The sequence below is a fragment of the Phyllopteryx taeniolatus genome, chromosome 4 (genome assembly GCF_024500385.1).
Source record: "Phyllopteryx taeniolatus isolate TA_2022b chromosome 4, UOR_Ptae_1.2, whole genome shotgun sequence".
NCBI lineage: Eukaryota > Metazoa > Chordata > Actinopteri > Syngnathiformes > Syngnathidae > Phyllopteryx > Phyllopteryx taeniolatus.
In genome coordinates this window covers 24,732,570-24,748,860 of record NC_084505.1, presented here as the reverse complement: position 1 = coordinate 24,748,860, position 16,291 = coordinate 24,732,570, and the positions used below count along the sequence as shown (strand labels likewise).

General features: G+C 39.0%; 1 protein-coding gene across 2 annotated transcripts in view; it reads left to right on the top strand.

Annotated features, from left to right (window-relative positions):
- The first annotated feature begins 2,108 nt into the window (after nt 1–2,108).
- The window catches only part of coro2aa (coronin 2Aa), a 40,243-nt gene continuing 26,060 nt past the window's right edge, over nt 2,109–16,291 (top strand). The window contains exon 1 of one of the 2 annotated variants that reach the window (XM_061770828.1): nt 2,109–2,266. In XM_061770828.1, coding sequence (XP_061626812.1) covers nt 2,252–2,266 — 15 coding nt within the window. In that variant the 5' untranslated portion in view covers nt 2,109–2,251. Of the gene's footprint in view, nt 2,267–14,490; nt 14,676–16,291 lie in introns of those variants that run through there. The other variant, XM_061770830.1, reaches the window with a different exon arrangement.

The window sequence follows — 16,291 nt, the reverse complement described above, 5'->3', positions numbered from 1 at the left end:
AGAGAGGGGCAAAAACACCTGCCAATTTTAAAAAAGAAAAAACAAAAAAATGCACCAAGCATTGCAGTATTTTCTAAAAATACACATCCAGCTTGCCGTCTACCAACGTGGCTCCAATGTACTGTTATTGTTTTTGACAAAGAGGCTGGACAGAGCTACATTTTTGCCCCTTTTAATTTAAAAAAAATGAGAACAGTTATTTAAAAAATATATATAATTATTAGAATAAGTATATATCTATATTTTTAAATGGGCTTAAAATGCATGTTTTTGGCATGTGAAAGGAATGGAATAGAACGAATGGAGAGAACACGCAAACTCCACTCAGGAAGACCGGAGATTTGATCCCAACTCCCCAAACAGTGGGGCAAACAGGCTTACCACTAGGGTACAGTGCTGCCCTATACATGTAATAAAATGTTTTTGAAAACTATTTTATTGTATTTTTATATTTGGTTAAACCTTTTCCTGTACAGTAGTGCCTAGATAAACAAGTGACACGATTTGCGAGTTTTTTGAGATACGAGCCGTCGATCGTGAGCGCAAACTTGACATGAGTGCTCTATGGTGACAGCTGACTCATCTCACTTCGCAACAAGCAGGAGTTTGGCAGATATGATTAGTAAATATACTTCATAAAAGGCAAGCTGCTAATAGCCAGTCCAAGATGGTTACTGTCAAACTAAACATAAAAGAGAATCACACGTGTGTACAAAACAGTAAATCACATAGCCTAATATGTATATGTATAGAAATCATTTAGCCTCCCCTAGCATATAATGGGAAACACCATAGGTTCATGGGTTAACAATTAGCAACGATGTGGCAGTGTTGTTACCATTTTAAGATGGAGTTTGTTCTTAAAATCCTTGGTTTATTGGAAACCCTACGGCGCCGACGTACACACGAACAATGGCGTCAACATTCTCACCGGGTTGTCAAGAAAGTTAATCACCTATTTTTAATTGATTGTACATTCCAAAATATACAATATCAAACTGGCCAAATTTTGTGTAACGCTGGCCCTCGCGGTGCATTCTGAGTGGGGCAACCGCAGGTTAGCGGGACCACAGGTCCCATCCTCGTTCCCCCAGCGGCTCGTCGTGCGCCTGACCGACCGAGAAGCACTCCTGAGACAGCCAGCAAAGCACGACAAGCCACTTTCTTCCTGGTTCTTTTTTGTTAAGTGAGCTGGGGGTCTTTGTTTATGCAGACACACAAGACAGTGACGGGGACATGAAATGAGGCTGGATTCTAATCTTGCTAGCATTTGGAAACTTGCATACCCTGCCTTTAAGCAACGGCTATCTGAACAAAAATGGTAGCGTACGTAGAAAAATATAATAATTACAGGCATATATTATTTATCTTCTGCAAAGAACGACTAATATTACTGCCGTACTTACACGCTGAGAGATGAGCGAAGACTCCTGTACAGTATATCCGAACTGTCTGTCTTGCACTTCCCCCGGGGGGGCCAAGGCGCAAACACCAGAATGAGCAGCACTGAAGGATGAAGTGTGAAAAAAATGTTTTATACTTGTCAATACAGTACTGTATGTTTTTATAAAATAATAGTTACTTTTAAAATTACAAAAACATTTTGTTGGATTTTTTTTTTTTTTTTTTTTTTTGGGTGGGGAGATTGAAGCAGATAATAGCATTTTCATTCATTTTAATTGGGACAGATGATTTGAGATAGTGTTATGAATTGCTAGTGTTATCAAGGAGTAAATTCAACTTTTATTTCAAGGCTGTACCTTTCATGATTAATTGGTGTTATTTTATTACATGACTAAAAGATAACTTGATTTTTGAGTTTTTTTATTTTTATATATATATATAGGTATCCTATCTAAATGTTATAACATGCTGAGATTTTTTTTATTAATCTATTTTAATTACATATTTGATTTTAATTGTGTGTATATTAGTTTTTATGAAGCTTTACCTGCTGTTTTTATTTAAACACAAAGTGCCTATTTAAAAAAAGTACGTTTTAATTATTAATCGTGATTGTTGGGGTCCAAGAGAAGCGTCTTCGAGCTCTTCTTCCTCCATCCCTCCCTCCCGCCCGACGTACTTCCTTGCCCGCGTGCTCTTCCTCCTTTCCCACCCCCTCCTGCCGCTCTAAGCTCCCGGACTCATCACCGCCGAGCTCCAAGATGACACCGGCTTTTCGCTAACTGGGAATCCGCTTTCCAACGGTGCCATTCCGCGGGAGGTGGGAACCGCCCTCCACCGCCGCCGCATGACCGTCCCAAAGGTGAGTACTCCTCCGCCTTGTGTGTCGTGTCGAAGACATCTTGACGGGTGTTTTAAGTCAGCACTTTCGCCCACAAGAACCGTAACACGTGCACCTGCTAACTTCAAATGGAGCCCGTTATATTTATAGAACTTCAAAATACGAAGACAAACTAGCTCAAGCTGCGCGAACGCTTAGAATAAGACAAAACAAAAAACAAAGTGTTAGTCATTTGCCTACCATTTTTTTTTCGTTTGAAAGAACACTTCACTTTTTCCGTATTCTATGCAGGTGCGTGTTTATTATTTTGGGGCTAAGACAACCCCACTAATGGGCCGTTCAACCCACGTCCGTGTGCTACACTGGCATGAATTTTCACATCAACACTTGAGTCATGAAGTGCAAAACAAGCATATTGTAACCCTACTAATTTCTGGGGGAAACTCGTTTTGATAAAGCTGCACCTCTACAGACATGTTAACAGGATGGATTTTTTTTTTTTTTCTGGTGTAAACCAGCCCCCTATAGAGACAGTGAGTGCTAAAAATGCCAAAAAAGGACTTTGGACTTATTTGGACATTTACATGAAATGCAATGCACAGCATGTAAAACATATGAACAGAAATGGACTTTTTGTAAAGACTTTGAATATTCATATATAAAATCCTCTCTTTGTGCCTTTTCTTGATCCTAATGGGAGTTGTATTGTTAATGGAAATCCAGTCTGTGAGCTTGTCAGTAGTACCTTGACTTTAATATTAGGCTTTACACGATCACGAATTTTGGGGCCGATCGACGAGTTGAAAAAAAAAATTATTACTGATCTGATCACAAGATGGAGGAATGTGTCTATTTAAATGAGCTGTTCATTTACTGTATATACTTGTGTACTTAATTCCTCAGAAAATTATATTTACAATAAATATATCTTTGTTCATCTATTTATGCCAGTGAGGCATAGTGACAGGTCTTCTATTAGATGGCAGGAAGTACATACAGTAATTAATGTATCCACTTTTTGTGACATTTTTGTTTGTTGGTGTTCCGTGAGATTTTTACAATTGTAAAATATGTTCCTTGGCTCCATAAAGTTTTTTTTCTTTTTTTTTTTTTTTTTCTTTTCCGTAAAAAACAGAATGTGGTGGTATTGGAATACCAGATTTTATTGCAGTAGTCTTGACAGCGCAATCGTGAAAGAGCAAATTTGTCTTGCAGTTTGATCCGGGCATTACGTGTTGTCTGTTCCACACCGCCGACATGTTTTTTTGTTTGTTTTTGAGGAAAGGGGATGCTGTATTTTTGACTATTTGGGAACTCGAAACCATCTCGACCACTTTAATAGTCACATCTTGGTGAAGAAAAGTGTCACTCTTTTCACTCTCCAGTTCATCTCTACTTGCATCCTCGGCTGATGGCAGCGCAACAGTTACTGGCAAGAGCGTCGGCCTTTTGCTGTTGTCAGTTACATACAGTACATTGTTAGTTTTGATTAAAAACAGTTTTTCTCGCGCATTCTGCTTCACTGGGATAATACTGCTTAATTTTCCTCACAATGCGCCAACAAGTTTGTTTTGCTGAATAAAGTCTGTACATGCGTAACAGGGAGATGGAATAGTCCATTGCATGAGAAGGGGCTGGGGGCAGTCGAAACAATCATGACAGATTAAGCATTTTTGTATGTTTTTAAGCCTGTGAATTACAACTAAATCACTAATAACTGGAAGAACTCTTTATTAATCAGTTTTTATGAGTCGTTTGGGAGTACCTGCAAATCCCACGGCCGCAGGTTTTGTTTGTCATTTGTACATGCAGAAATCTTTTAGATGAATACCAGTCGAAATCAAGGTTTAGTTCCAATTTTGACATCTAGGGAGCAGTCCACTGTTGCACTCAGCTCTTTTCTTGATTCATCAGTGCAACAACTGGAACCAACTCCCATTTCCAAGATGGCCGCACCCATGACACCAAGCTTCACCTCATGCAAAAACATCTCTAAACGTGAGGTTTAGAGATTGATAGAAGCCTCCAAAAACTTTTATTTATCATCTTTTATGAAATATTGATAGATAGATTGATACATAGATTTGACAGATGTTTGGTGAAAACTAAAATCTGAGGAAAAGCCCCATATTGCCATATAAATCACCAAGATATAATTCCTCCAGATTTGATTGCCGCCATAAAATTGAAATCACTCTCCTGCAAAATGACAGAGACGGAGTCGAGCTTTCACTCAGAGGCTCAAAGTAACTGTGAGAATTGTAACTTCTTCCATCTAGTGGAGGAGGATTTAATTGTGCTGCCTGTCACAAAATGTTGCTGGCGTTAATAGATGAATAAAGATACATTATTTGTAGTAAATCAATCATAATTTTTCCACCAAGTAAAATTGGATAATTTCCCACAGCACACTTGTTGTGAATGCCCGATGTAGTGTATCTGTATAACCTTGGTTGTCAGGCAGAATTTCATTTTGACAAAAAAATAAATACTTTTGATACTATGTTACTACAGAAACCCTGAGAACGATGCTGTTTGATTAATAGTAGTTGACTGACTAAACAAGGAATTACTTCAAGAAATCATCACTACTCACACATTTATCTACACATCTGTTTCACAAATGTTCCAAATTGCTCTGTGTTAAATATAAAATACTCGTTGACCAATGTAAACCCACGAAAAAAATTTTTTGTTTCACGAGAAGAGTTGTTTGTTTACATTTTAAGGAGCGCTTTGCTCGCTACGCTTGTACTGATGGTATGTTCATGTCATCCATTCTCTGCTCCCCGCGGGGGGGTTGTTTTCAGACCACCAGTGGGGCAGATGCTTGGGGATCCGCATTGTGCGTCCTCGCTCTCTCCTCTTGCGCCCACGTAAACAAACTTAAAGACAAAAGACTAAGCGGTATGAGCGTGTAATGACCCGGTGCTAATGCTACAGCCAGCGGTGGGAGGAGCCCAGTTGCGTACGCACACTCACACACGTGCTGCGTTTTGGCCAATTTGAAGTCTCTCGTTAACCAAAACGGCAGCACCTACAGAGGCAAAAACAGGCTTTTCTATGTGCAGTACAGTAGTTGAAATTGAACTTTATTTGTGAGAACAGCACTGCAGGCAGTAGAATACTGGAGGTCATAGCAGCCACGTCTCACGTTGCTTGTAAAAGCCAAATGACATCATCTGACTTCGCTGGATTGTGCGTAAAAGGCATGGATAGACAAATTCCAGATCTACTGGTATGGCTCTGATGCGACTATTTCACAGATCTCCTTGTGAAAGTGGCAAAACATATTCCCCTTTCACACTGCCTGTCAAATCCAAAAGTCGGTTCTTTGTGAAAGCCAAAGGCCGATAAACGCCAACTCCTCCGGTATGGCTCCGATGCACCAATTTTGTAGACTCTCTCTGCGAAAGACACTAATCTTTGTGTAAACTCCGATGAGCCTCCTTATAAAAAAACTCATACGCGGGCATCAGTTTGAACATGTTAGTCAAACACTGTTCGATTATCTTCAGCCTGAGTCAGAACATTTTTTTAAAGACCGGCGCAGACATGTCCCGTTGCAATAAATGAGTCAAGGGTGTTATGCCAGCCTGGGCTGACAACGCGCAGCGTTACATTTACAGCGTGTGTTTGTGTGTGTGGCAAAAGCATGTCATATCCCAACCGGACAGGAAATAATGACTCAGTAATTTCAACCTGAGAAATGAGTAGCCGAATTGTACCACATGGTTTCATGTGGGTTCGTAAAAGTTGATACGTGAGGCGTGTTATCTTGCAGGGTGTTAACACATACCTGACATTCTCACACTTTGTCCAAGCGATGACTTGCATCTTTAGCTATGTAACGAAAACCCACCGCTATAGAGACCCCCCCCATGACAAAATGGTAGATGCTCCATTTCGGACTGTAAAGGCAAAAAAGTACTCACAGTAGAAGTACGAATACTTTTGTGAAAAAGGTTGAACTGATTTCTTAAGTGATTTTTTTTTTAAAGTACAGACTAGTCTTAAATGTATTTAAGTGCATAAGTAAAATACAGTGGTGCCTTGAGATACGAGTGACCCGAATCACGTTTTTCAAGATACGAGCCGTCATTTGGAGGTTTTTGTGCTTTGACTTGCAGCTGCAAACTTGAGATACAGTAGGAGCGCTGTGTGGTGGCAGTGAACAATTCATCCAAAAAGAGTCTTCAAGTTGTTTAATGCCACTCACAGTTGAGGTTGACTGTCAAATTAAACATAAAACAAAGAGATTTACATGTTGTGTATTTTTAAAACAACAATACAAAACAAATGATTAAATTATTGATTTTGTGGCCCCAAAAAATTCACACACAGTAATTCATTACAGCATAAGACAAAGATAATGGCATTCAAACAAACATTAAAAAAAATCGGTAAAAAAAAAATCAACTGATTCTTCTGTCTGTTGTAAAGTTACACAAATATTAAAGGACAAAGTATTGTAAAACGGTAAATTGCTCTGCCTGTAATTCATATCTTTATTGTTGTAGGCGTTAGGACACCAAAAAAAAGAAGTTATTCTTTTCATTGTATATTTTGTAAATTAATTGGCCGATTAATCAGTTATCGGAATTTTATTCTGCGAAATATCGGAATCGGCAACAAACCATATCAGTCGGGCCCTACTTAATACAGTAATTAAACATTATACAAACAGGTTATTTGTTGACATTCCCTTCTTTTACTTCTTTTTTTATACAACATTCTATTTTTCTTAATTAAAAACACGCTACAAAATGTTTTTGCTTTTTTGTGGGGGGCTGCATCAGATTAATGACATTATTGATTTCAATGGGGAAAATTAATTTGATATACTGTACAACTAAACTGCGTTACGAGCTTGGTCACTGTATGAAGCAAACTTGTAATACTGGTACTTCTAGTCATAATTTTTTTTGTTGTTGGTTTTTTTTGGGGGGTGTGGGGGGGGGGATCATCAGCCAATTTTTTTTATATACTGTATCTTACCACAGGCCAAAAATGGTATCGCCATCTACCATTTTGACCAAAGTATGACATTATTTTCACACTGGTCCGCTTGGTCTCTCGTCTTTAACATCGCCGCCACTCGTGAGGTCGACATGACAGCTGCGCCAGTGCGTTTGCGGATTATCTGCTGCTACTCCCACGTGGCCCACACAGCCAGAGGATTACCTCAAATCATAAAATAGTGTGTGTGCGCGCGTGTGTTTGTGTTTGGATTAGTTCCATGTCGCACATTGGGGTTTTGGTTTTTTGGGGGCGGAAAAGAGCACTATAATCGGATCAGATCCTCAGACGTTGATCATCAAAATGGTGGACAAAGTTTTTCGTTTATCCTTTTCATGCCAACCCCAAAGTATTTTAATGATTATTTGTTAATTTGTTTCAGCTAGGGATGGGTTTATTAATATATTCCTTATTTAATTGTCTTGATGCAACACAGGCAAAAAAAATTGTCAGAAAAACAACAAAAAAAAAGCAATAATTTTACTTGTGATTTTAATTAGCAAACTTTTTTTTACATGTTCTCCCCGTGCCTGGGTGGGTTTTCTCCGGGTACTGCGGTTTCTTCCCACATTCCAAAAACATTGGTGGTAGGTTGATTGAGGACTCTAAATTGCCCTTAGGTGTGAATGTGTGCGCAAATGGTTGTTTGTTTATATGTGTCATGCGATTGGCTGGCGACCACTTCAGGGTGTACCCCGCCTCTCGCCCGAAGATAGCTGGGATAGGCTCCAGCACGCCCACGACCCTAGTGAGGAGAAGCGGAACGGAAGATGAATGAATATTGTAATAAATATTTTCTCTGTGTAGTTGCATAATTCTCATTGTACAGCATTGATATAAAAATAATCAAAATTAATGTATTAAACATATAATAAATAGAATGAATAAACAATAAAAACTATATAATTTAAAAAAAAATATTAAATAACAATTGATTATTTCATTAAATAATATAAAGCAGACACTAGATTAAAAAAACAACAACAAACAACTATATAGTATTTAAATGTTTTAAAAATTAATCCAATCCATGGTTTCAACTTCTGCTATTTCCATTATTTCTAATGGGGAAATCGTAATGCAAAGTCCGAACAAATGGAAGGTCAAACAGCCTCCTGGAAGGGAATTGACTGTCTTTACACGAATGTACATATTCACAATGATTATTTGACTTTATTAATATCAATGGCAATCCCTTTTCCTATCAGGGGGCATTTCAGTTTTAATCAAGTTCTCCAAAAATAAGACCATACTAACGTCATGAAAAATATAATGGAATAAATGTTTGAATTTGATATATGATGAACATTTAACGCTATTGTCCTACTTATTATCCATCCATCCATTTTCTGAGCCGCTTCTCCTCACTAGGGTGGCGGGAGTGCTGGAGCCTATCCCGGCTGTCATCGGGCAGGAGGCGGGGTACACCCTGAACTGGTTGCCAGCCAATCGCAGGGCACATACAAACAAACAACCATTCGCACTCACAGTCACACCTACGGGCAATTTAGAGTGGTCAATTAACCTACCATGCATGTTTTTGGGATGTGGGAGGGAACCGGAGTGCCCGGAGAAAACCCACGCAGGCACGGGGAGAACATGCAAACTCCACACAGGCGGGCCCAGGGATTGAACCCTCAGAACCTCAGAACTGTGAGGCAGACGCTCTAACCAGTCGTTCAACGTGCCACACCCTACTTGTTATTATTTATTAAAACTTTTCCTGCTGTTTTGCAGCAGATGGCTCATCGGAGTGTGATTCATTATTCATGAGGAGAAAAACAAAGATTGGCTGTTGTTTGCGTTTGTCCACCATATTGATTCAAGAAAGTAGTAGCCCATATGCTATGTTGTACTACATGAAAGAAGGCACATTGCATGGTAGTAGGAAAGGAAGGAAAGACGGAGTTTGAGGTGGAAGAAAGGAAGGCAGAAAAGCGCACCTGCTGAACGCGAAGGACAGAAGGATGCACGGAATGAAGAAATCAAAATGCGAGTCTGAGGGATGGAAGGGAAGGAAGGAAGTCGAGAAGGAAAAGATGCCGGGAAAAAAACTGGTCTGAGGGAAAGGAAGGCAGGAAGGTAGGGACAAAGGAAAGAAATTAGAAAAGTTGTTTTAAGCAAAAAAAAGTAAGAATCCTAAATACAATGGGGGTCAGAGGGAAGAAAGGGAGGAAAAAATGAGGAAAGGAAGGAGAAAAGAAAAAAGCCGGCCTCAGGTGGGTGGAAGGAGATAAAGGAAGGAAGGCAGCAAAGTAAGCTGAAGCGAAAGAAGGGTGTAAAGATGCATGAATAAAGAACAAGTATAACAGAAGGAGGGAATGCAGGTAAGAAGGCAGCAAAGTAGGCTTCAGTGAGTAAGGATAGAAGTAGGGATGAAAGTATAAAAAGCAACTGAGGGAAGAAAGGCAGGCAGAAAAGCTGTTTTAAGTGATGGAAGGATGCATGAATAAAAAACGGGTATGGTGGAAGGAAGGACGGAATTAAGGATGGAAGGCAGAAAAGTACATTGACGTGAAGGAAGGATGGATGTAAGGATGCAAGAATCAAAGTGGCTCTGAAGGAATGAATAGTGGAAGGCTGAAAGGGAATGAAGGACGGGTGTACTGATGCACGAATAAAAAGCAGGAATGGGGAAAGACTGCTAAAAGGAAGGAAAGAGGGAAGAAATTAAGAAAGGTCAGGAAGGAAAAGGTGCCAGGAAAAACAAAGGAAGGAAGGAAGTAGTTTTCAGCCAAGGAAGGAAACAGGTCAGGAAGGAAAATATGCCAGAAAAGCCAAAAAAAACTGTAAGGGTCATTTTCATATAATTTGATCAATAACAGTAAAGATACTTGTAAAATGAAATATTCTCATTTTGCAATTTTTTATTATTTTTTTAATGCCGCCTTAGTTTTATATGGGTAAAAGTCTCCCATGCTGAAACAGCCACTCTATTTTCAAAATGTTTTGATGATTTAAAATTTTAGGCATTCATAGTAAAGGCAATCATCATTGACGGAGGAACTCTGAAGACAGTAAGATGCATTTGTGTGTGTTTTCATGGAAAAGTCATATTAAGCAATAGGAGAAAAATCCTATGTATCCAAACATATAATTAGCATCTTCAGAAAACATGTCGCAAATCATGGAACTTCATTTCAGACGCATAACGGTAGACATTTTGCCATTCAAATGTTTTTTTCTTTCTTTCATAGAAACAATTATGACCTGTTGATCGATAAAAACTGTCAATAATTCAAATACATTTTCAAAAGGATATTCAGTCAACTGTCTTTACTGATCAAATTATATGAAAATGACCCATACATATAACAAAAATACTTTTTTTTTTTTTTTAATTCATGCTGACTTTTGTCCCACCCACCCTGTATACATTACATACAGCAGATCTCCAAGTGCTATTAGCACAGCTGCTAGCCGCTGCTTCCTGTTGAGTATCGCAAAGTTTTAATACGTTTAGCTGATGGAGGAGATCTGATTAGCGGTCTGTTGTTTACCAGCGAGGCTCAACCCAGTGTAAAGACCAGGGAAGATAATCTCCCCCCTCACCGCCACTCCCCCCACACTTGAGCCGCAGAAAGTGAAACTCACCTTGACGACCGTCGCTATGGTTAGCCTACAGCAGACTCTGTGAATTCAAGTGTGAAGGATGCTTGTCGTGGGACAGCACAGTGTAGAAGTGGTTATCATGTTTGCCTCACAGTTTCAAGTTGGCGTGTTCTCCTCAGCTTCCTTCCGTATTCCGAAACAATGCATATTAGATTCATTGAAGACTGTAGTTTATTCATACAGTAGCTGTGAATGTGAATGTGAGTGTCAATGGCGACCACTGGCTGGCCATCAGTCCAGGGTTTACCAAAAGTCAGCGAGGATAGGCTCCAGCTCACTCATGAACCTAATAAGGGCAAGCACTATAAAAAATGGATGTGTGGATTGTTTTGGGGGTTTGCTCCCTTCAAGTTTCCTCTTTTAGTAAGTAAACTGCATTCTCTATAGGGTTTGAGTCTGGAGATTGACTTTTGATGCTGACCTTCTGAGGGGCCTCGCATTGTCGCTTGTGATTAGCAATCTGACTGTGTTTTGACTAGCAAACACCTGCTTCAAGTGCCGTTGTTGCCGTCTACGCTAGGGCTGTGCAATATGGCCTAAATAAGTAGAAGTAACTCACCTGGTCCCAACCCTCTAGCGTCATATGCACCAGGTCATCATGGTAAATAATGCTGTTCTCATTTGCCTTGAAGTAGAGGGAGAGGGGGTGAGTAGTGAGACAGGATCCCCCCCTCAAGACAGGCTCATTTCAAATAATACTGGCTAATTTCCTGTGTATTCAACTTTTGCCCCTCTTTCTTTTGAAATTGGCGTCTCATGAAAAATCAAAAGCTACCAACAACCTGATGTACCATTCTTCTGGTGTGTAGTCATCATTCATCTTCATTGTTGGATGAAACAAACTGTAGCGTGTCCGCTAGTTTCCTCTGATGTGCATCCAGAGACTTGATGGCTGTTAGCTGGCTGCTAACGTGTTAGCCATTCAGTGAGATCACGCCACGTGCATGTTAAGATATTCGTGGTGCCAATGGAATGGCCTGTGCTGCACGGGCACGCTAAGCGTACGTGACTGCCGTTGGGGGGGGGGGGGGGGGGGGGCGTGGGTGGCGGAGTGGTGAGATCACGCTGACATGCTGTACTTTAGCCGTCAAAATGATGAAACGGAGCCTTTTATTACAAGTCTGGAATTCCTTGGCGATCAGGTGAACAACGGTGTTCTTACAGTGGCGTCACATCTGGAGAAACTGTTCAACTTTTGTTTTTGGAGGCGCAATTTTCTGCTTCCTCCACCCCAGAATCCAAAATAGTATGGTCCCGTCATGCTACAGCATCTTCCGTGAAGTGTACACATGGAGTTGAATTAACAATTAACAATCAATTCATTTCCAAGCAAGGCTAATGAAGCTAACATAAGTCAAAGTCAAGCTATATACCCCATCACACTTAATTTGCAAGTTGGTTTCTATGCAAATGGGGAGACGCACCTTCTCTACATACGCAATACATTTACATCACTGTGTGAAAAGTGGGAAAAAAAATGGACAAAGTCATATTTTTGTGTACAGAGGAACAGTTCACAGGACCGTTCCATTTTTTTCAGAGACAGGAGGAACTGTGCCATTGTAACTTAAATGCCAAAAAAAAAAAAAAATCACAAAGGAAATTGTCATAATTTACATAATTTACAGTATTTGTTTGTCAGTTTATCATCTGATTCATGGTGAATGACAAAAGAACACTAATGTATCATAACACTACAACTTTAATAAAAATCACAACTTTATTCTCATAATATTACCATTTTATTATCGCAAGGTTACAACTTTATTCCCATACAAGTATGATTTAATTTAAAAAAAATGTTGCCTGTATTTTCATAACAGTATTGCTATATTTTTTCTAATATTGTGGTTACATTTTTAACTTTATTATTGGACTGGTAGAACTTTATTTGAGTATTATTTTACTTTGTTGTCTTCAACTGACTTTATTGTCTTCAAAATTCCAATGCTATTTGTCATACTTTGGTTTAACATTGTCCTCCTCGTAAAAATGGTAACCTCCCTTTTATTTTATTTTTCTTCTTCTCAAGGAGGCTGTTCATCTGGAGTGACCTTTGGAGTTTGTTGTCTGCAAAGCAATATGGGTTGAAGTTTGTCAGTTATGCACATTTTCCAATAATTGATATATAATCCATATTCTGATTATGACTATGCCGTTGACTTTAGTGCAACAGCTATTGATCAGCCCCATAACTGCGCTCCTCCCTTGTTTGACCGTGTGAAGGCCACTTTGTTGTTGTTTTTTTTTTTTTTCTACTGCCCTCGTATGGACCAATCAGATGTCGTCGTTTCTCCGCTCGCTCTCCTAATGGCCTCTTGCGTAACCTCTGGCTTTGACTGGCGGCCGTTGTAGCCTGGCGAGTGTCCGTTTGTGACTCTGCAAAGACACTGGTTCGGACACTTTGGAACTAATAGTACAATTAGGAGGAAAGGTACGGCGAGAATAACGCCGTAATATCACAAGTGTAAATTGTTCTCTTGAAATTACGACAATTTTTCCCACAACACTAGGACTTTATTCCAGTATGATGATTATTTTATCTGCGTGGTATTATGACATTATCCATATTATTATGTAGTACTTTATACCCGTAGTATAAGACTTTATTCTGATAATATTTTGACCTAATTCCTGTAATATTATTTCATTATCCTAGCATAGACTTTATTCTCATATTTTGACTTCATTATCATAATATTACAACTTTATTCTCATATTACGATTTTATTCCTGTCGTATAAAATTTTCTTCCTGTAGTATTACAACTTTATTCCTGTGGTATTATGACTTTATTCTCATAGTAATACAACGTTATTCCTTCAATATTCCGACTCTATTCCAATAGTGTTACTACTTTTTTTCCCTCAGTATTATGGCTTTAATCCCGTAGTTTTACGTTTTTAATCATGTAGTATTACGGTTTTATTCCTGTGATATTACAACTTTATTCTTATAGGATTACAACTTTAATTTTGTACTTTTATAACTTTGTTCCCATAATATTATGACTTTATTCCCTAAACATTCTAACTTAAATCCGCAAATATTACAGCTTTATTCCCATAGTATTACGATTTGATTTTTGCAATATTGTGACTTTATTCCCATAGTATTACAACTTTATTCCTCTAGTATTACGGCCTTATTCCCATATTATTACGAAATTATTCCCATTATATCACGACTTTATTCCTATACTGTTACAACATTCTTCCTTTAGTGTTATGACTTCATTCCTATATTATTACGATTGTATTCCCATTGTTTTACAACTTTATGCTTGTAGTATTACAACTTTGCTCTCGTAGTATTACAACTTATTTTCTATAATATTGTGACTTTTTTTCATAGTATTGCAATTTTATTCTTGTAGAATTATGACTTTATTCCCACAGTATTACAACTTTATTCCAGTAGTGTTGCAACTTTATTCTCATATTTTGACAACTTTAATCAAGTACTATTACAACTTTATTCCCATATTATTACAACTTTATTATACAAGGAGAGGGAGCCTTCACTACCTGCCTCTCTCTCTCTCTCTCTCTCTCTCTCTCTCTCTCTCTCTCCCCCCCTCCCTGTCTCTCAAAGGGAGTGTACGCACTCGTCTTCCCTCTGCTTGTCCACACACGCATTTGCCTTGACGCCGAGTGTGTCTAGAAAAAGGCGGCGGCAGTGGATGTAGTGGAGATAAAGTCAATGTTTCTTCTGCCCCGTGCCGATCCGCTTTGCCCCGGAGACATAACAGATCGTGCCTCAAGGACCCCTTGCCGCTGGTCCCCCTCCTTCGGTCAGGGTGAGTCTCATTCTCCTTCCCGAGTGAGTGCTTTCATGTCCTGGTGTGACAGGTCACTGCATGGAATTTGGTGTCGGCTTATTGATCTTTTAACTCTACTGGCTGGCGAGTCCATTGCTGCACTTTTTTTCCTCCTGGAGTGAAACTCCAGACGGGCTTGGACAAGATGAAACGCAATTCAGTCATGCCAACTTTTGGTTGTGTAGTCCTCAAAATGTAGAGCCGCAGGCACACTTTTGTCCCGGCTTCTTCCTGAAGTTGACACTGAAGCTGGAACGCTGTCCACATCAATGACAATGACATCACCGGTGGTCTCCAGCCACGATGGTCCGTGGCTTGGATTGGCTTGGGACGTTTTATTTTTACATGTACTCGTGTGAATTTTCTCAACTCCTCTGTCCCCATTGAAATGGATGGAAATGCCATAAATCCGTTGCAGGCCCCCACCCCGCACACACCCACACAAAAACCCCAAATGTTTGTTTGTGTTTTTTAATAAGGACCATAGCACTCTGTAATATTGTACTATATATTAAAAAAAAAAGCATACAGTAGTAACACAATAAAATAGAATTTAAAGAATGAAACTGTTTGAGCATCATGATTTAATGCTGCAATTTAATTCATTGTACTGCTTCTTCTGGTGCGCCCACCTTGACCACCAGGGGCAGTATAGTTTGTGTCTATATGCTATAGAGACACAAACGAAGAATAGTTTCACAACTTAATAATATTAGTAATAGTAATCATTATTCGTAGATGTAGATGATTATTCTACGTGTTGGTTCACCGTTTGTGTTCAAATATCCGTGGCTTCCAAAATCGCAACTATCGATGCTAATAGTTAGCATGTCAATGGCATTTTCCCTTCTATGTTAGGATGAAGCTAGTGGGGCCATTTGTTTAGGCAGGTGTTTTCTTTTTTTTTAATTATTATTATTTATTTTTTTACATACACAAGGTATAGTTCTCTTTGTTTTAAGTTTGACAGTGAACTTCAACTGGGAGTGGCTTGACATAGCTGGAAGCATCTTTTTTTGGGATGCATTGTTCACTATTTGCCAAACTGCTGCATATTGTGAAGTGAGTTACATTGAGTTTACTGCCACCATACAGCACTCTTATCTCAAGTTTGTGCTTGCAAGGCAATGCAAAAATCAGCCGGTCTATTAGTTTTATAAATTATTGACCAATCTAAAGTTTTAAAAACGGTTCACTCTCTTTCATGATACAGTTTTAATAACTACAAAATATGCTGCTTTTTTTATTTATTTTTTATTTTTTATTTTTTTTCATTTCCTGAAAAATTATGGTTTTGGAGATGCTATGCGAGGATTCCAACCAACAGCGACGATATTTACCTCCCCCTTCCTCATTTATGGACCAATTCAAACCATTCCAAATTCAAACTGTTCAACTCATTGAGGACATCTTGGGAACTATTCCCAAAATTTTCACAATAAAATTCCCTAATCAAGAGATATTTGACACATTCACCTCCTTCCACATTTCTTGCCTAATTCAAGCTATTTCAACGTTCAGTCCCACATTCGACATTTGTAAAATTCAGTCAATTCCACAGCATTTCATTTCAGCTCTTCATCATTCACACGGAA